This window comes from Eutrigla gurnardus (genome assembly GCF_963514095.1).
Source record: "Eutrigla gurnardus genome assembly, chromosome: 6".
NCBI lineage: Eukaryota > Metazoa > Chordata > Actinopteri > Perciformes > Triglidae > Eutrigla > Eutrigla gurnardus.
The window spans coordinates 12,753,144-12,774,689 of NC_139920.1; the positions used below are offsets into that span (position 1 = coordinate 12,753,144).

The 21,546-nt window shown below is 41.4% G+C and overlaps 2 protein-coding genes across 3 annotated transcripts; both read left to right on the forward strand.

The window, feature by feature from the left end:
* The first annotated feature begins 2,949 nt into the window (after positions 1-2,949).
* On the forward strand, positions 2,950-11,972 carry depdc1a (DEP domain containing 1a). Of its 2 annotated transcripts, XM_084010837.1 has the most exons (12): positions 2,950-3,142; positions 4,777-5,042; positions 5,131-5,272; positions 5,905-6,029; positions 6,214-6,344; positions 6,531-6,578; positions 6,854-6,991; positions 7,430-8,407; positions 9,618-9,790; positions 9,924-10,100; positions 10,417-10,623; positions 10,815-11,972. In XM_084010837.1, exons 1-12 carry the CDS (start codon positions 3,089-3,091, stop codon positions 10,950-10,952), a joined length of 2,577 nt encoding a protein of 858 aa, XP_083866963.1. In that variant the 5' UTR covers positions 2,950-3,088; the 3' UTR covers positions 10,953-11,972. The 2 variants fall into 2 exon arrangements, with proteins under 2 accessions (XP_083866963.1, XP_083866964.1); XM_084010838.1 differs by lacking the exon at positions 7,430-8,407 and having other exon boundaries at positions 2,954-3,142.
* Positions 11,973-14,150: 2,178 nt separating this feature from the next.
* LOC311014853 (retinal Mueller cells isomerohydrolase-like) lies at positions 14,151-21,421 on the forward strand. The gene is made up of 14 exons (XM_084011720.1): positions 14,151-14,262; positions 14,801-14,883; positions 14,994-15,144; positions 15,543-15,650; positions 16,332-16,473; positions 16,822-16,969; positions 17,100-17,181; positions 17,334-17,466; positions 17,650-17,792; positions 17,891-18,020; positions 18,452-18,566; positions 18,687-18,781; positions 18,921-19,032; positions 19,558-21,421. Exons 1-14 carry the CDS (start codon positions 14,252-14,254, stop codon positions 19,701-19,703), a joined length of 1,599 nt encoding a protein of 532 aa, XP_083867846.1. The 5' UTR covers positions 14,151-14,251; the 3' UTR covers positions 19,704-21,421.
* Positions 21,422-21,546: the final 125 nt, after the last annotated feature.

Here is a 21,546-nt window from a genome sequence, read left to right on the forward strand (position 1 = left end):
AGGCTGAGACACCCGCGTGAAGGAGAGGTACTGCAGGTCTTTCCTTCCTGCAGCAGTTACACTTTACAATCAGCACTGCTCTCGCTGAACACACACACACACACACACACACACACTGTTCTGTTGACTGTGTATTTATCACTTTATCCTACTGTTTTTTAACTGTTTTTAGGTGTGTTCAACTGTTAATTTGTTTTATACTGTGTACATAATCTACTATTATTGTATTATGTATTTTGCATCAGCTACTGATGCTTTTGTTATTTGCACTATCCCCTTTTGCTGCTGTAACCCTGTACATGTTGCCACTGTGGGACTAATAAAGGATATTCTTATCTTAGATATGAGTCACTTCACAAGTTACAAAGATTTACTCCAAAATAAGGAACCAAACGTGTCACTCTGAGAGCTTTCTTCCTCTGAGATGTTTTGTAAAATTCATGATGATCAGCTCTGAGGATCTTTATGGAACAGACTCATCCTGGTTCATTCTTCATGATTTGGGGTTTTTGTTTGGTTTTGTTTTGGAAGAGATGTAAATGTAATGTAAATATACTCTCCCCATAGAGGCATTGTGCAAGAAAAGCACTTTCACACCAAACTAAATAACAAATTGTGATTTTTTTACTTGCAAAACTTTTAATTGACTCAAAGCATTTGTGTATTTAATGGCACAATTCAAATGGAAATGTTGAGTACCGTACATATTCTTCCAAACTAAATGGAGGACACTGGACGGTGGGTGATTAAACCTCTCGCCTCTCTGTTTTAATTCCTGCATTTGTATGTTTTCCCACCTGTTTTTCACCACACTTGTGTTGCATTAGTTAATTGGGTATTTAGTCTGTGTGTTTCACCGGTTTCATCAGGCTAATTCGAGATGAGCTTGGGTCCCGACTTGCTCTGACAACGAGAGCAACGAGACCTCACAAGATCCAGGTGGCTGCAGTTTGCTCTCCACGGAGTGCGGGACCCAGGGAATGATGGGAAATGCCTGGCCGAGGCCTGATCAAAGAGTTGATTGGATCTTATATATCTTATATTTATTATACTTCGCTCTTTGTAAAGCTCGTTGCCGCTCTGCTGACAGTAGACTTGCCCATGTTTGGATTGGTAATATGTTGCAAACACCGCCCCTTTTGGGAACACAGCCAGGTTTACTTTTGGGCCTCTCGCACAAAGTGGCAACAGGGTCACTGCGCTCTGAAATCAATTATTTCCAATGGCTTGTGCGACACCAAGCTGGCATTTTGATTGTACCAAGTCAAGTGTGGGCTTGTGAATGAGTTGCAGCTAAACACTAACTAAACATCGATCTCCACGTTACACAGGGGAAGTTCCCTGAAGGTTCTAGTGTTTGCAATCCTGCTGCCAAAAAAGTAATTCTTGTAGAAATCTCCAATATATCAGAATGTTGATACTTTGAGGGACCTTAATTTGTATTTTAAATAGGCCTACTTCTTTTGTGGACGCAAATTAGTAGGCCTACTTCTCAACTTTACAATGAAGCAAAACAGGAAAATGACATTCATAGGATATTACACAATTGACACAATATCAAACATGCTTCATAGTGTCTTACATGAGGGAGGAAGTTGGTTTGCACTTTTCAGTTTAAATGCTTATGCCAGCTCTTACTCCATGTTTTTATTTATTATAGCTTGTCCTTCATTTGTTTACATTTAAGTTTCTACATCAACATTGCAGTAATTTATTTGGTCTAAAATAGCTACTCAATCATACACATGACCACTGACAAGATGACGGTTTAAGTAGGAAGATTTATTTAAGAAACCAGGCTGGCGGGGTGATGCTGCACAGGGGAGGACGGAGGGTGGATGATCCTGAGCACAGGGTGGAAAGAACAAAATATCAGGCACCAAAACATCACAAGGAATAATTATCAGAAAACATAAAAACAACAGAGGCCCAAAGCATAAATTAGTAAGGCTTGAAAGACTGCAGGGCTGCTGAGTTGATGAACTCAGCTGAGCGAGTGAAACAGCTCGGCAGCAATCAGGGGGGAGACTGCAAGGAGAAGCCATTCCCATGCCGACAAAACACCTTTATTTTAAAATGTTGTGTTTACTTCTCTTTATTTGTGGTTCACACTATTGCACTGAAACATATTTTCCATTGTGCCATATTTTTCAATAAAAATATCTATAATAAAAAATAAACTTCAGATTTTGTGACATTTTAACATTCTGTTCCAAAATGTGACGTGTGCCAGTGTGATATGGAAACGTCTTGTTCCCAGCCTTTAAAATTGTTTCTTAAGATTTAAAAAAAAAATATTTGCATAATTACCTATGCTAGATAGTACAATGAGTATATGAAAAGTATGAAAGAGTAGATTGTGTTTTAGTTGTGCAGAACCATATCAGAGACGCATATCACTTTCAATCCAAGTGTTGTATTTGGAGGGAATTTAAAGCAGAAAGCTGGATTTATTGTTTCAGTATACCCTTTGCGGTCATTAGCATGACTATAGTATTGGCTTGAGTCCAACCCACCCTGTATCTATCCCTTTGAAGTGTCTCTTACCTCCTGTTTTTTTGTCCTCCCACCATATACTCTCTTTCTGCCTTTAACAGATCCACACAAAAGGCCTTTTGTGTATGTTAATGTAAATTCCGTGTGTGGTTTTCTGTACTTTTACATTGCTGACACTGCAGCGACTTGCTGAACGTTTGGGGGGAATTAGAGAACAGCAAACTGCGGTGAGGACAGTGTCTTTGGTCTTAACAGTATATTCAGTTACTTTACACCGCAAACAAGATTTTAAAAAAAACCCTATCTGTGCTGCCTGTCTTCTTGTTTTGCGCCTCCACCCCATGAATGTGTCCTCCGCCCTGTCAACGTCGAGGCTTATCATGTGACCCGAGCGTCGTCCAATCGCGTGGCAGAACAACACGGCTCGTAATTTTGAACAGACGGAGAGCAGCCAGCCTGGCAGGCAGAGCGGCGTATTATCAATGCTGCTATTCACAATCTGCTAGCAAAACATCAGTTAAATAACTCCTTCCCCGAGTAATGTATATTTCTACCTGTCGTCATATCGGATGAAGGGAAAACATTTTTTGTGATGAATATGAGTTCTCATGTTATCACCCCTGGACCGTACCGGGCCACAAAACTGGTAAGTTAACCCTCGTTCATAATGTTTTAGCTAACGTGAACTAGTGCTAACTGCTAGCTGACGCTTATTCATGTGGAAAGAAAACATCTTCATCGGCAACTTATAACTGTTTGACGTTTTTAAATTGACGTTTCACTTTCTCTAGACGAAACCGGAGTGTTTCTTTCACTAGTTCTTCCTGTTTAAACCAAGCTAACGCTAACTATATTGGTCTGTTCGTAACTAGTTAATCATAATCCTAATCCAGCGTCCTGTCAGTGAATTTCAATCGTCCTCTTTTTTTTGTATGAAGCTTAAAAAAAATATTTTGAGACAACTTTACCCTCAAACTTTTTTCAATTATCAGAATTATCAGTCAGAAGATATCTGACTGATAATAAGAAATATCTCTCATAATGTTCGACCTTAATTTTATTTGACTAAAAGTTGACAACTCACTGGGAAATAGTTTTAAATGGGTAAAAATTCTCATAGCAACACTTTACAGTTAGTCGTTGTACTTTGTACATGACCTGTGGTCACAAGCTAAAGCAGTTGCTCTCACAATAAATGTCATCATTTTTTTTTTTCAACATATTTGTATTACGCTGTGACATCACAGAGTACAGTGTAATTTACAAGGGTGTCTGTACAGCAGCCGGCTTTCCCTCAACAAGTGTTCTCAGCATCATCAGGAGAGATTTTCATTAATAAGTGTGAGCAAAGGGCCCCAAGTCTTGTGAAAGGATGTCAGAGATCCTTTCTTTCTAGAACCTTAACTTCACCCTTATTGCAGGCATTGTGATTAGTATCCACTTGTTGTGAGTCGGGGGAGAAGAGTGTTTCCATTTCAAAAGAATGGCATGCCTGGCCAGCAGGGTACTGAAGGCAATGACACACTTTGATGTGATGGGCAAATGTCCTGTTGAAGGGAGACCAAAATATGTTGTCAGTGGGTTTAGTTTTAAGTGTATATTAACAGCCTGGGACATGTGGAAACTGTTTTTGGAAGTGCTGTACTTGAAGGAGCTGAAAGACGTGTCTGGGAAAGTGTTATAGAAGAAAATCCGTCTTCATAGGCCAGTAAGTGTTGTGAGGCCATTGGTCGACCATCTGCGCAAAGTGGGATCAGAGCAAGAGAGGAGAAACGTATGATTATGCATAATCGAGCATGACTCGAAGCCCTTTTGTAAACCGCACCATTTCCTTAATTGGATCCACAATCTAATTGCATTGGATACGGTCGGGTTAGGAGAGACCTTATGGGCATGTATGGGCAGCTGTGAACAAATGGCAGAGTGAAGAGAACAGGATGAGGATGCCATTTCAATGTGAGCCCAAGGTGGACAGGTGTCTGTAGGTTCGCAGCAGACTCAAAAGTAGTGACGGATGTTCAGGAGTGCCATTCCTCCTCCAGATTTAGGGAGTTGAAGAATAGATTTCCTAAGATGGACAGGGTTTTTTTTTTTTTTTTTTTTTGCTAAATGAATGTGTTAAGATGTTGGTCAACATTAGTGAAAGGGGATTTATTGAGACAAATTGGGATATTTTGAAAAAGGAATGTCCCTCCGGACCCATAGTCTGAATATTGAAGTTAAACTGGATAGTGACATTGAACCAGTTGTACTGTACTAAACTCATCCTCTCTGTTTCAGTGGAATGAGGTGACTCGTTTGTTTCGGGCTGGTATGCCGCTTCGGAAACACCGACAGAACTTCCGGCACTATGCCTCCTGCTTCACCGCCTCTGCCGCTGTGGATTGGATGAACCAGCTGCTTTGCAGCAACAGCAATTTTGGCCCTGATGTCACCAGGCAGCAGACAGTGCAGCTCCTGAAGAAGTTTCTGAAGAACCATGTAATTGAAGATGTGAAGGGCCGCTGGGGCACGGAGGATCTGGAGGACAACAATGTGCTGTACAGGTAGGCAGTGTTTGGAGAAAATTGATTTGTAATTACTTAAAAAGACATACAAAATATGCACGCTGCTCCCTTTCTTTTTTCCCCCCAGATTCCCCTCCACTTCCCCTCTGAAGCCCATTCCCTGTCCAGCTTCAGCGCCTGGGTCTATTAAAAAGAGGCCTTCATTCAGGGACAAGGAAGGTTTCTTCAAGTTTAGAAGTATCAAGAAGCGGCATGAGAAGGAAACACAGGTGAGTGTCTCGTCTACAGGACGTAGCTTAGTGTATCTCGGTAGGGCTTAACACTAACTTCTACCAGGCTGGCAATCAGTCACCTTATATTTTAATTAAGATACAATTCAATTATGCAACAGTTTCGTGATTAAAATGTGCCATAAAAGAATAAAGGATTTATTCCAGTAACCAAACAAAAATCTTTGTAATTTGGGTTTTATCTGATAGTTAAGTGTTATCTGTTAATATATGTCAACTCTCAATTCCTGGAATACAACGTACCATACGTACGTGCTGCATGTTCTTCAAAGATCCCTCAAAAATGAATCCAGCAAGTCACTTGTTGCTTGTTCATCCGTTCGCTCCCTTTCTGTTCGCTCCAACTTACAAAATAAAATATTTGGAGAACAGAGTGGTTGTGATGCTGCAACTATGAGAGATGACAGCACTGTCAGGTTAATGATGGCTCAGCAGACTGTGTGACACCAAACGTCCCCGAAATCAACACAATATTTAAATATCACAAGTGCAACAAATATTAAAAATCTATTTATATTTTTATGCTATGAGTTTACAGTCACAGGTTTGAAGTACATTCTAAATGTAAATAAAATCTATTGTTTGGTTCATTTAATGTTTGTTTCTTACAGGAAAATGTAGATCCTGCCATCCAAGCAGGGGGAGAGAATCAGCCAATGGGAGAGGAGCAGCTGCTGAGACGAGAGCTGACTGTGGAGGACGAACAGGAGATCTGGAAAGACATCACCGTGACTCAGTACAAACCCTTTACCTAATAAATGGCATATAGGCATAACAAGTTTGAAAGTGAAAGCACATTTTCCTTTAATTTAAATCAGCTGTAGAATAAGTTGGGAGAAAGTATCTGAAGCGTGAAACCTGAGTAAAAGATGGAGTCTCTCGTTTATGTCTCTAACTTTACCTTATGTGTTATGTTTCAGCCTGCAGAGGATTCTGGGCATTGTGTCTCTTGATGAGGTTTTAGACCAACGCCATATAAACCCACAGAACATCATCCATAATATGACCAAAGTCAACAAGCATGGAGTGGTCACCCTGGACGACAAGACCAGTGGGTTTACATATCAACACAAACATTTACATATTCAAATGTGTCTTCTCTATACACTATTCTCTCTATTTCAACACATCTTTCACTGGACACTTATGTATACTGCTCACTGAACTGTAGTCCACTTAAATATGAGCATTGACCACATGACCGTAAATGATCCTCACCTGTCATTCATCTCTCTAGATGACCTCCCACACTGGGTGTTGTCTGCCATGAAGAGCCTGGCCAACTGTGAGTAGCAGCAAACTACTTAGCATCGACACTTCTAATAATCGAGCAATATTTAAGATCTTTTTTGAGTAATGCATAAATTAACAACACTTTGAGTACTGTATATTCTCAGGACAACACTGTCCATTTTTATGTAGATATTCCATTTTCTATGGAAAGTTAGAAAATTAAAACGCATGCATAGATTTGTGTTGGGATTTTTTGAAATGCAAGTCTAAGATTTTAATTATCTTTCACTCTCATGGTAGCTGCAGTAACCTGCTGTTTATTTCTAGGGCCGAAGTACGACAGCACACAGCCGTCCTATCCCGGCTTTGAGAGAGATGTCTTCAAAACGGTGTCTGATTACTTCTACAGCCTTCCGCAACCAGTACTCACATACGAACTGTATGAACTATTTATCAACGTCCTGGGTAGGTACCGTGGGCCAGTTTCTTCTGGCTTTTTCCATGAAACTGCTGTTAAACGGAAGTGCTTTTAAGACACCTAGTTACCTAGTTTTTGTGGATGCTGTTGTGTCACATGGAAATAATGCTCAAACTGACTGGATTGTCTGCAGGATCTTGTTTCTCTGTCGTGTTGACCTGCTCCTTCCACTATACGGTTGTGTGCTCTGACCTCTAACAGTGCCTTTTGACTGCTAACAGAGGTTTTGGTTACTGTCACTTCCGTTTGTTGAGTCCTAACAGCGATATGAGCCTGTTTTCTGTGTCTGTGATCAGCTGATGGTTCTGTATGTACATTGACGGTTTGAACTAACCAAACCCTGTCCCTCCCCTCTTCACTCTCTGCTTGCACTGACACTCTTGCCTGCCCTGCTTGGCTCTCTCTTTCTCTGCATTCGCTCCCAGTGTTTTGTGGGTACGTTGCAGCGCCCACAGCACACAAACGTGGGAAACGCAAGAAGCCCGACCTCCCCTCAGTCCCCCCACCAGCAAAGACGTCTTTCCGCTCCACTGAGTGTCTCCTGCTGTCGCTGCTCAGGCGGGGGACGTGTGATGAGACCGAATCGCCAATGAGAGACGTACTTGGTGGGAAGCTTCAGTCGCGGCTGGCAGCGCTTAAAGGAGATGGACAGTTAGGAGGCAGTTGCATGAGTCTCAGTACTGTTGGTCTTATGAGGCGTCAAACCAGGAGCTGCTCACTGGAAACTATCCTAGATGACTCTGCTCCTCTCACCAGGCAGCAGCTGTTCCTGTCTAATGACAGCCTGGCGTCCTGCGCCTATAGCAACGGGAGCCACGACGACAGTCCTGCCATCACCACACCCCACAGCAATGCAGACATTACATCCGTATCCAAAGCAACCCACTTTACTTTTGAAAACGCTCCATTAGTTACGACCAGAAGTAGACTGTCGGCACCACAGAGGTCACGCTCCTTGCGACCACACAGCGTAGGCAGCTGTCTGGACATTGTGATAGAAACCAGGGAGGAAGATGTCATGGAGTCAAAGCTGCAGGGTCGAGCATCCAGCTGCCTTAACGTGAACACTCCTGCAGACCAGCGTCACTCCTCCTCAGCTTCTCGTCCTCCCTCGTTGTCCTCCTATCTTCCTTCATTTTCCTCCTATCATCCTTCCTCTTCCTCCTCCTTCTCTTCATCTGCGTTGGCCAAAGTACAAGGGCCCCACGCTACTGCAGGACCTGGTGGGCCCAGACAAGCCTCCAGTACCTCTAATCTTTGGACGCTCACTGCACCTGCTGTTGTCCGGCGCTGCCTCAGCTCACTGGATGTGTCGAAGCCATCTCGACCTGTTTCGCTGTTCAAACCGCCTGTCTGTGTGCCCACCGGCATCTCCCAGCCCCCCCAACCCAAACCTGAGCACAGTAAGACCCTCTCACCTCTACCTGTCTGCTTGTCTTATTAATGTCTAATCCAACTAACCCCATCTAACAACTGCACGTGTACAATGGTTTAACTCAAAAATAGAGGTTGCACTCAGATGATGAGGTGGAGAGTTAAAGAGGGGCAGAAAATGGTTTCACCTTTTGGGAGGGGGGGTCTGTGTTATTTAGCCTTTCCAAGGGTACAAAGTCATGATAGAAAGTGCAAAGAGCTCATTTTGCAACTTGTTACATTTAGCTTACGTAATTTAAGGTATGCACCTTTTATATGTTGCTTGCTTTTGGCATGTTTTGTTACATTTCATATCTGCTGCTTTTGATGTATTAAATTATGCAAGGCAATTTGCAGCTCTTTATTGTGGTCCTGCACTAATAATGCCTGGAACCTGGACATTTTAGTGACAGATCTACTCCTATCGTCGGTATGTCCCAATATATAGCATGCCAAAAATACCATTGTATCAGGGCATCTGGTAGCACGTCTGGCTACAGGTGAATTTCCCCATTTGGGATGAAAACGATTGTACTCGCCGAGAATTTTTCCCCACAAAATCGTATTATTTGCATCCTCTCTCCCTACATGCTTCATCCAGAACAAGTACCCCACTTAGTCCCAGCAATTTTACCTCCAGATATTCCGTATCATAGCAACCAGACGCAGACAAAGCGTCTCAGCTGAAAAAATGCATTGCATCCAAAGTGCTCTCAATAGCTCCCAGCTGGGGGTTTTCAAAAGAGCAGGGGTTTTTTTGAGCTAGGAAAATAACACTTTGGGGGACACGGCCATTAGAATATGTTCTACCGTCTGGTAAGTTTGTCATATCTCCGTTCTTCCCATAACACATTTCATGAGAGAATCTGATACAGAAATTTCCAAGTTCCGGGAGATATTATGCCGCCCTCGATCAGGGCTATGAACAGGGGTGCACAAGCTTTTTAATTGCATATTACAACACATAAAATGTTGTGTTTATAAATCTTACCTGACTCATCTCGCATTGTAGCTGTAGTTGATTAATCTCGTCATCCATCCATCCATCCATCCATCCATTTGTCTGATCTAGTGAATGTGATGTAGCAGAGATGGATGAATGTGGCCACAAAGAGTGATTCTACTGCTGTTTTGTTTCTGTTCTGATTGCACGACAGACTTCACCTGTCTCACTATATGACCATGTGTGTGCCTAATTAGGCCTCCTCCAGCCTCAGTGTGAGCGCGTGGCCATCGAGGCGCTGCAGCTTTGCACCCTCCTCCTCCCCCCAAACTCCCGTAGGAAGTTGCAGCTCCTCATGAGGATGATGTCACGTATCAGCCAGAACGTGGACATGCCCCGCCTTCACCCCGCCATCGGCACCCGAACACTGGTGAGATGATCTTTCCTGTAGAGCTAGAAGACCTACATATTTCCCCCCCTGTAACACAAATGTACTTCCTGCAGATTAGTGACATCATCTAACGGTCTCTCTCTCTCTCTGTTTTTTGTGGTTCTCATTCCAGATGGTTCACACGTTTTCAGGCTGTGTCCTGGGCAGCGCTGAGGAGTGGGATTTGGACGAGCTGTTAGCTACCAGACTTGTGTCGTTTCTGATGGACCACCAAGAAAGCATCCTCTCAGTCCCAGAGTACCTGCTGAGTGCTATCAATGACCACATTCAGTACCTGCGCACTGTACAGGTACACCCAGAAGCTGTTAGAATATGTGCATCCTGCAAACTGGGACAAATAAAAACCACATACACAACTCAGTCATGCAGTAGTAGCCTATGTAATACATTATATTTGCAGAAAGCTGAACTGCTAGTAATACCTGTACAGGCTAAAACAGGCTTCGCTTTTAAACAGGTAAAATTCAGTGTAGCTGTAACTCCTACATATATGCAGTATAAACAGACTCGAAGTTCAAAGTATAGCAGACCATGTCATTCTTCAACAATATGGAAAATGCCAGTAAATCAGACGTACAGCTGTTTTTTTTCTCTTCTGACCCCAGGTCCCAATTGATGCCGTTTCTAATGTCGATGACGACGTTCCAGTCTGTGTTCCAATGCCCATCTACACGTTCTGCCGTCAGATTAGCGGCGCTGAGTTTGAGCAGCAAAAGCTGACATCTTCCCAGAAGGCCATGGAGGAGTTGCTGGAGATGCTGCTGACCAATGAAAACATGAGAGAGAAGGACAGACGCAAGAAACTGAAGCAGGTAAAAAATAGTAAACATATTCCAAATTAACGGCTGGACAAGCAGTTCTCATGAAGCATACTGGCAGCTTGACTCCAGGACTTGACTCCAGGACACACAACAACGTCTATATGTGGATCCTTATGGCTATGTGGACACAGAAAGTTACTCACTCATCATGAGTTTTATTGTCCTTTTATTGTTTGCTTCAGTTTCAGAAGCAGTACCCAGACATCTACAGCCGTCGGCTCGCCTCCTCGGATAGGGAAAGTAAGACCGACAACAAGCCAAAGATAAAGCCTCCTCTCCTGAACATCAAGAAGACCAAAACCTTTAATATCAGGAACTAAACTGTCATACAGGCTGCCGTCATTGTGGAAGCCACATTCCTTTATGGTGCACTATAACTGACATCTGGAAAATCCACTTCTCTTTGCAGCCTTTAACTTTCATCGTGTTACATTGGAGATACTGTGTGTGTGCGTGCGTGCGTGTGTGTGCGCGTGTGTGTACGTGTGTGTGTGTGTGTGTGTGTGAGAACAAGCTTGACATTGCATCTTGGGAGAAAGAAATATGCAATTCTAAAGTCACTTGTTCATATGGGAATAATTAGTTCATAGATTCTTAATTTATAAGTCTGATGGTTTTGGGAGCCGTGCTAGATGTATACCTTTGAGGTGTTTCTTGTCTTGTTAGATCTTTTTATAGACTTTTATAAACCGTATCATAGAATCTCATGTTCTTTTTGAAGTGATCTCTTGACGTTTAACCTTTTTCTCATAATTTTCTTTTTAGTTTTCTATTCTTCTGTGTTCTTGTTTGTGTGGTGTGCTTTTAAAGCAGTTTTAAAGTAAAGTTTTTTTTTTCTCCTCATCTTTTGATTTTTAGCATCTCTGTTTTTACAGCTCAGTTATTTTGAAATGTTTTCCCTTTGTTGTCTCATCTTGAACCCATCTCTGCTTAGTTTATTGGAGGAGAAATGTTTTTCACTGGATTGCATTGCAAATGGCCAGTAAGCTTATGCCAGTTATCGGAATATTTAATTTATACATATTTAATGCGTATTAGACCCCCGATAGAAAACGTCACCAGGCACCTGTCATAATTTGGCTAAATGGTTGCTACTGCTTATAAATACAGACTCAAACCGTTTTTTCTCCATAACCGCAACATTAATCATCTGAATGCAGTGAAGTTGGCTGTACCTTTTTGCCTTTAATGATAGAAGCTGGTGTCGGATGGCATCCATTCATTTCAGTGATGGATGTTGATAGATATTTAGTGAACAGAGGTCCAATACAGAACCCAAATTAATTAAGTGTCTGGGATAACAAGTAGGACATAAACTTTCAGTTTTTCTTTTTCTAAATGATCCTATATGAAGTATTCACTCTACCCTGATATGTTTTTTTTATACCTCAGATGCAACCATATATACACTCATCAGCAGTGTTTTTGGCAGAACAGAGGATCGTTATATTGTTCTCCTAAACAGTTATACTCTTCCTCTACATTGTTTACTATGCAAAGTCCTGGGAAATAAATGTGTTAAGCTGTTCTATTTATATGTGATTGTCCTGTTTCTGTTTGCGACTTTGTGTTTGAAATGATGTTTGCGATGTGCCATAGAAAACACACACATACTGTATATTATACCATTTTACCAAAACCTGTTGCCATGGTGAATGATAGTATCGGAGCTCCATTGATGATGTTTGAGTCGGCAGGCAGGCATGTAACTTAGTTTACATACTCATAGTTGATTGAACTAATTCAGAACAGTTGTGCTGTAACTGAAAACTCAGAGTTGCCTATCTGAGGGTTGGTTGAGGGTTTGTTGACCTGCTCTCTGGAATACACCCCAGCATTTGGTCAGAAAGAGGGCCGATGCCCTCTTGGGCAGATTCGGGCTGCTGGGAGGGGAAAAAAACATAAAGAAATGTATCAAATGGCAACACTGGCGTATCACAATGGCCTACTAAATAGAATGGACTGGCCCACTTTTGTGTGTGGGGCGGTGAGGAGCTGGAAATGTTATCATAACCAACACCACAAGTTCCCCTCCCCAAGTGGATCGACTCAGACAGGTCAGGGGTCAAGGAGAGCCAAGAAAATCACTAGTGTCAAAAACAAGTGGAGAGACTGTAAGAAGAGAAAAGGAGGTGGGGAAAATAAGGGAGAACAAGAGGAAAGACCCTGAGGCTTTTTTTTGTTTTTTTGTCTACCAAACAAAAAAAACAAACAACTTCTGCACTAATTTGTATGTTCATAGGTCCTGGCACTTACAAATAGTACTTAGCATCGAGTAGCATCTTACCCTAGCTATCATTGTTGTATACCAGCAATGGGTTAACCTAGCAATTGGAAGCCTGTGTAGTGCATCTGTTTTAAGTAGTAATATGCAAGTATGGTTTGAACGTTTTATGAATTGCTTCAGTGTATTTTATTTACTTATGACAGCCTGTAAGTTGCTGCTGGTGACATAATCTCACGTGAGCCTGATATTTGCAATTGTAAAGCAAATAACGCCCCCTTCTGTAATTGGGCCAGTAAGGGATCACAATACCTTCTTTGTGATGTCATCCTTATGCAAACCTGTTCCCTCGCATGCATTTACTCGCATAACATCAGAGGGAGACTCATTTTCATAATATTTAGGGAGCGCACTGATTTGACCTCAATAGATGAAAAGTTTAAGGGGAAAGTTAGAACATGATTTTGTGTTGATTTGACATTTCACTCAAACCAAAAATGTCAACCTCATGGTGGCACTAGATGAAAGGTCAGGGGATTGCCACAGTCTTGTGATCCATCCTCTGGGCACCATGAATGTATGTAAAAATGATGTTCATGGCAATCCATCTAATATCTCTTTGAGTTTGTTGCATCTGTTTGTTAACCTGCATTCAGCAGCAAATGCTAGATGACAGATGACTGCTCCTTTCAGCTGTTAATAATGCAGCCACACATTTGAATTCACCCTTTCATCCCTCTATTCAACCTTCATTTATCAAAAAGGGCAGATGACCAAAGAAGTAGACTCACTGACACTCTCCCTTCCAGAGAAAACTGTTGCTCTTTCTCCTTCTCCAGAACGGCAATCAAAATAGTTTGAGTGTTTTTCACGGCTGTCTGGAACTAATTAGACAGGATTCCTCTACAGGCATGTCCACGTACAAACAACACCAGCAGCATGTTGCTTGTAAAAGCTGACTTTATTAGTTTGACCCACATCATCAACCTATTCGTGAGTGTTTGTGCTCCGGGGTTGACAAAGACTTTGTTTCGGGTCCCAGAAAACATTCTGCATGGAGCCAATGGCCAGACGGCTGAAAGGAGAGGGACAAAGCTGGCTTGTTCGGCTCGGGATAAGACCAGAGGAGGTGGAGGAAGGGGGAGAGGGAGAGGGAGCAGGGGAGCAAAAGGCATGCAATGGGAGGAGAGGGAGATGCAGGGGAAAAGAGGATGGGTTGGGGGAAGTGTGGCAGGATGGACTAGGGGAGGAGAAAATGGGAGAAGGGGGTGGATGAGAGGGAAAGGGGAGGAGGGGGCCCAGTTTCCATTTCTCACCGCAGGGAATCTGTGTGTGGTTTAAATGCAAGCCGGAGACTCTTTCTGCAAACTACTTGTGTGAGGAACATAGAGCAGCATGGTCAGCCGGTGAGCGCAACTCTTTCTTTTCTCTAAAGGTTTTCATATATATGGATAGACACGTAGGGCAAGCCTGTTTGAAAAGGGATTTTCAAATGTTTTGGTTCCCAGGAATGAAATAAGAGAGAGCAGCTTGGAGACGGCACTCGGTGACGTTTGTTGTTTTCCTTGTAAGAGAAAAAGAGTTGGTTACGTAGAGTTTAAAGTTTTCCACTCTGTCTTCTGTTACTCTGAATTGGAGAGAGAGAAAGAATGATTCCAGAAAAGGTTATAGCTGCAGCACTGAGATACAAGGAAAGGATTTGGATCAAATCTCTGTTAAATAACTGAAGGAAAGCTGCAGTCTTTGCACCAATCTTGGGTTTTATGTAATCCATCAAAACAGACGAGCCGTTTCATGTCAACATAGGAGTCAGGTTTGGATGCAAAAGTCAAATAAGTAATTATTATTAAGGAACTGATAAATAGATCAATCCACCAGTTTATATAAAACACTTTTTTCTGACTTGCCCATGTTGTTCTGCAAATCTTTTGTTTTCCTCTCCAGCGTGGAGCATCCTGCTGCAGGCTACAAGAAGATCTTTGAGACAGTGGAGGAGCTGAACGAACCGATACCTGCAAAGATCAGTGGTAGGAAAGAGAGCATGCCGTTCAATGCTTTCTGGCATCAAAGTTGACGACAGTCTCTACTAAGCTATTTCAGGATACCCTCCACAAAGTCTGATAGAGTGTGTTTGCAGGTGTGATACCAGCATGGCTTGGCGGAAGTCTTCTCAGGGTGGGTCCTGGTCTTTTCGAGGTGGGAAGTGAACCTTTCTACCACCTGTTTGATGGACAGGCTCTCATGCACAAGTTTGACCTTAAGAATGGTCAGGTGACCTACTACAGGAAGTAAGAATACACATTTCTTTGTTGCCTTATCTGTTTATTTGTTTTGGAAAAGTTCTTCATCAATTACGTTTTCTTGTGATGTCGTTTTTGGCATCATCGTGGATGTGCTTGTTAATGTATGCAATTGTTAATCATATTTAAAGATATTTTGCAGGTCCAGATGCAGATAGTTTGACAATTTTTGAGAGGAATGTTGCAAGGAAGGAGACAAAAACAATGCTGTGCTCCAGACCACAAACATCTTTCACCCATCTCCAACATGTTTGTCTATTGAGCAGAAACAGTCATGTTGTTTTATGGAATTGGAAACTACACTGACAGTTTGATTGCTGTTTATAGGCCATTAATATCTTGCAGCTTTACAGTTCTCTGACCTATGATGTAATCTCTCTGCTCAGGTTTATGAAGACGGACGCGTATGTTCGTGCCATGGCGGAGAACAGAGTAGTCATCACCGAGTTTGGGACGGCAGCCTACCCAGACCCCTGCAAAAACATCTTCTCCAGGTGAGCCACAAACCCAAATACTGTGTGTTGTGTGTTAAAGGGACATAAGAAACACTATTTCGCTGACGAGAAGATCTACTCTCATATCTGTCTGTTAAATATGAAGCCGGGGTCAGGAGACTTTAAGCTGAGCTTAAATGAAGGAATGGAAGGTGCAAGGTCGACCCCTGCTGCAGTCCAGCTGCTGTTCAGTGAGGATTCATCACTGAAGCTAGTCAGCTTTAGGTCTTTAACTTTGTCTGACAGAAAATTGATCAGCAACTATTTTCATAATTGGGGATTTTCCATTTTTGGGTTACATATTAAGGATGATCCAGGTTAAAGGTAGGAAGATATTCAGCTGAATATGTTTGGACTGGTGGTTGTGATGCACATTCATTTTCACTTATTACCTTATACACATATATTAAAAACATGTAATTAATTATTCAGGAATATAGTTGGTAGATGAATCAATAATGAAAATAATTGTGTACTACAGTGCTTAAATACAAAGGTTCAGTCTGTTTATAGATGTATTCAGGCTTTCAGCAGGATCTCTGTGAACATTATAGATGTGTTGTTTTGTGCATATAATAGATCTGATGCCACACAGTATTAATATACTGTAATATTATTACATGGATGACTCGCATGGAATATTTGAATGAAAAATGTGTCTGCTTTCTTGTTCCTGTGTAGATTCTTTACTTATCTCAAAGGAATTGAGGTGACCGATAACTGCATGGTGAACATCTATCCAATTGGCGAGGATTTCTATGCCGTCACAGAGACCAACTTTATCACGAAGGTCGATCCGGATTCACTAGAGACTCTAAAGAAGGTGGGTGCTGATTGATTTACATAATACTCAACGGTGAACTTGCACACAGGATTACACTGATGAAGAATGCAATCATCCATCGTCAATTATTCCAAATAGTATTTCTATTTAAGTACCAGGGTTACTTTTTAAACTTAATTTGAGTAAATGATTGCCGTTTCAGTGTTGGAAAACATGTATGGTGTTAATGTAATTGTTTCTACAATTACAAATGATGAGAAATTAGAAATGCTTTATATATCTTTATGAGAGATCATTGATCTAATAAAAACCCATGACACTGACTCTTCACCAGTGTGGTTATGTCTAGTATTCAACTTCTGTCTTGTGTGCATGTATTTATATTAGGTGGACCTGTGCAAGTACCTCTCGGTGAATGGGGTGACTGCTCACCCCCACATTGACACCGATGGTACGGTCTATAACATCGGCAATTGCTTTGGCAAGAACATGAGTCTGGCGTACAACATTGTCAAGATCCCACCTCCTCAGAAAGGTGAGTTTAATTGAACTTGTCAGCAGACTGAAGAGTAATATTGAATGTTTTTTTCACTATGAAGTTGGACTCACATGCACACATTCCCAAGACAGTACTAACATCACACACTTTCACTGTGGGTCTCCAGACAAGTCGGATCCCCTGGAGAAATCCCAGGTCGTCGTTCAGCTCCCCAGCAGTGAGAGGTTAAAACCCTCCTACGTACACAGGTGAATACACAATACAATGAATCTACAATAAGCATCTGTACATATTTTGCCCAAACTATCCAAAAAACAAATTGTATGTGTCTGTGACCCCTTAAGAAGTTGCCACCGCTGCTTATGGCTCTCTGTCTGTCTCTCTGTCTCTTTGTCTGTAGTTTTGGTATGACAGACAACTATTTTGTGTTTGTGGAGCAGCCGGTGAAGATCAACCTGCTCAAGTTTCTGTCACCTTGGAGCGTCAGAGGAGCCACATACATGGACTGCTTTGAATCCGTCAATGGCATGGGGGTAGGTCGGGGGAGGGGACAGAGGTTGATTCTTGTCAAGAAAACATTTAAATATGAGATTTGCTTGGATTTAAAGGTTTTGGGACCAGCCCTTGGCAATAGGAAGGGATGTGTTTGATAAGTTACATGTGACTGCGCCTGTGAAGCTCTGTTTGTATAGGCAGTATGTATGTGTGTGTTGTAGACGTGGTTTCACCTGGCTACGAAGGACCCGGGCAATTATCTGAGCAGCCACAAGTTCAGAACGTCACCTTTCAACATCTTTCATCATATCAATGCCTATGAAGATGAGGGGTTCATTGTTGTCGACCTCTGCACATGGAAAGGGTGAGTGTGGCCCTGTGTGTATGTGTGTGTGTGTCTGTTTGTGTGTTTTATGAGCAGTATAATTGTCTCATCCTGATATCTCTCTGTGTTTTCCACAGTCATGAATTTGTGTATAACTACCTGTACCTGGCCAACATAAAGGCGGATTGGGAGGAGGTGAAGAAAGCAGCGATGAGCGCTCCTCAGCCTGAGGTCAGACGATACGTACTGCCACTGGATATACACAGGGTGAGAGAAAACACACACACATGCACACGCTGCATGTCAGTCTTGTTTAGTTGGTTTAGTAACATTATTTCATGCTGAACTATGACATGTCCGTGATAGAGGTCTTTTAATGTAATCTTAATGGGCCCCTTTTCTGTTTGTATACATGATGACATAGTTTTGTCGGTGGTGCGTAGGTGGAGGCAAATAAGTCTCTGAACATTTGAGTAAATGCTGGCTGTCATGTTTTTTGTTAGCTTGTTTGTTTTGGCAAAGTTTCTCTTAACAACCATTTGACAAAGTTAAAATTAACCAACGCGACCATATTGGTGGAATTTTTACATAAACCAAAAATGTTCTCACACTCCTGTGTAAAATACCTGTGTGTGTGTGTGTGTGTGTGTGTGTGTGTGTGTGTGTGTGTGTGTGTGTGTGTGTGTGTGTGTGTTCAGGAAGAGCAGGGAAAGAATCTGGTGTCTCTGTCCTACACCACAGCAACCGCTGTTCTTCACAGTGATGGCACTATCTGGCTCGAACCTGAAGTCCTCTTTTCTGGGCCAAGACAGGGTAATACACACACACACACACACACACACACACACACACACACACACACACAAAACCATATATATCATTGTAAATTGCACATAATATGTATAATAATATCTTTCTTGCTGTCTCTCTTAGCCTTTGAGTTTCCGCAGATAAACTACTCTCTGTGTCGTGGGAAGAAGTATTCCTTCGCCTATGGTCTGGGACTGAACCACTTCATCCCTGACAGGGTAGGAACACTTTTCTCATTCACTGGAGGAGGAGACAAAGTGTTGGTGCTCGTCTCCCCCGTCCCAAAATAATCCAGAAAATGCTGCAGGCGTTGAGCGAGACTGTCGGTTGTTTATTGTTGACTTGCTCTCCATGTAGATAGTCAAGCTGAACGTACAGACCAAAGAGACCTGGGTGTGGCAGGAGGAAGAGTGTTACCCATCAGAGCCACTGTTTGTGCCGACACCTGGAGCTACAGAGGAGGACGATGGTACAACACACACATAACCACAGAGAAATTCCATCCATCCATCGTCTACCACTTATCCTGTATTCAGGGTCGCGGGGGGGCTGGAGCCGATCCCAGCTGTCATTGGGTGAAGGCAGGGTTCACCCTGGACAGGACGCCAGTCTATCACAGGGCTAACATGTAGAGACAAACAACCATTCACGCTACGACAGAGAAATTACAGGAGCTAAATACACTTGTGCCAAGTAAAGTTACTATAAACAAATGTATTAATGAACTAATTTGTTTCTTTGGCCTGGAATGATTGGAAAGCATGGGAACTGAACAGAGGATTTAAAAAATGCATCCAAAAAATTTAAAAACATTGCGATATTTATCATAAATAAGTAATTAAACAAAAAAGAGAGCGAACATAGAACTGGAAAACCAAAAGGTTAACATCTATCCTAATCTGTGCCTTTGATTGACTTGAACCTATACCTTATCCTAATTATGTCCATGGTGGAAACAAACACACACACGCACATTCTTGTCTCGGTGTTGCAGGTGTGCTGCTGAGCATCGTGGTGAAGCCGGGTGCAGAGAGACCAGGCTTCCTGCTGGTGCTGGATGCCATGAAACTGACAGAGCTGGCCAGGGCCGAGGTCAGCACCATCATCCCTGTGACCCTCCACGGCATGTACAAACCCTGACCGTGACCTTCATCCCAACCCAGACGAAGCACTTCCTAAACCACATCACGTTCACTTACCTGCCAGCCAATTAGAAGTGAAGTTAAAGTAAATAATTAAAGTATTATTGTTTTCAGCAGACCATTTGGACATAATGTAAATCACGGTAGAGTTACTATTGAGTTTAGTAACATATTATTTATGTTATTTCCATCCCTCATTAGGCTCAAGCAGGTGGCTGACATTGCTTTGAGTTTGCTTCCTACAGTTTACACTGCTTTTGTTAAAACACTTTAGCAAAAACAATTGACAATGTTGTATTTCATAATAGTATATATAGTAAATAATTAAACATAATTTCATCATTCATCATCTTTGTAAAGCAAGAGATACAAATATATATAAATTGTTTCTTCTTTTATACAAATAAACATTTACATTACTTTAATCATTTTTACATTTTCTCATAACCTTACTGATTAGTGACAATTACTGTAAAATGAATACTACATATGGATGCTCCTATGAGCTGCTTTAGGAGAGCAGATGTGAAGACTCATTTCCCATTTTATTATGTAGACCACAAATAAAATAAAATAATGCAGCTTTGAGTTTAAAATAAAGCATTATTATTCTTTTTTTTTTTTGTTAAAACATGTAAGCAAAAACATCCAAGTTTGCTGCTGTGAAACTTTTAATTAATAATAAAATGGCACCTGCATGTTTTTTTAAATAATCATTTATTATTACAATTAAAAACAACACACTCATTTTAAAATGTATTTACATGTTTTATATTCTTGTATACAAATAAAAAAAACTACATTCAAATGATTAATTTATATTTGTAATGATCATTTCTTACAATACAGTGTCTTTGACAAAAATTAATAAAGTTAATTTTTACATGGACAAAAAAAATCAGTTAAAGCTCCTATGAAGTGCTTTTGGACGTTGGAATTAACTGATTTTGTCACATGATAATCTTCAAAAAATAGATAAACAAATAAATCAACTCGAGCAAAACCTCTCCTAAACTGGGTTGAGATTCACAATTCACAACCTACAATATGCCTACTTGAAATTTGCCATCACAAGAAACACTTATATTTTAATGAGAACATTAATGTGCTGTGTTCTGCTGGTTAAAGGTACCTCCATGTACCTGATGTGAAAAAAACAAAAATAAAAAAACCAACACTTTTTGCAGGATTAACTAGGACTCTCTCCGGAAGGTTTAGATTAAATAAACCAACATGACTGTGATAATTATTATACCCGTCACATATCCTTGTAGCAAACCTTTCTGACAACGCAGTAAAATGTCACTGGAGTCACTACAACATTCCATAAAGTTCCAAAGAACTTCACAGAGGCATCATAATAGTATTAAAGAGTAGTAATAAAGAGGCACCTTCATAATCTGTTCAGTTTGAACAGAGGTAGCTATTAGTTTCTACAGTTGAAAATACAGGCATTTACAGTACTGTGGTTGTCATGGAAATGAAAGTCATTCTGAAAAATAAGTTAGGTATATATAAGTTAGTATTCTCCCCCATTGGCATTTTTCCTATTTTGTTGCACTACGATCTGAACTAAAAATACGAAAACACATTTGGAGTTTGTCCAAAGGCACGTGGGAGACTCCAAACTTGTTTTATTCTTTTTTTTTTCTTTAATCAACAGCTCTTTTCTTGATCGAGTTTATGGCTTAAAGTGGTCAGATACTCCAGCTCCTTCAGGGTTTTGGACTCTTTAATGCCTCTCTGAATGCCCTACTTGCCTGCTGTGTGTGTTAGTCCTCTTTTGGGAGATTTCTCCATAAATTCATATAGATGATGTGACACAGATTGCACACAGGTTG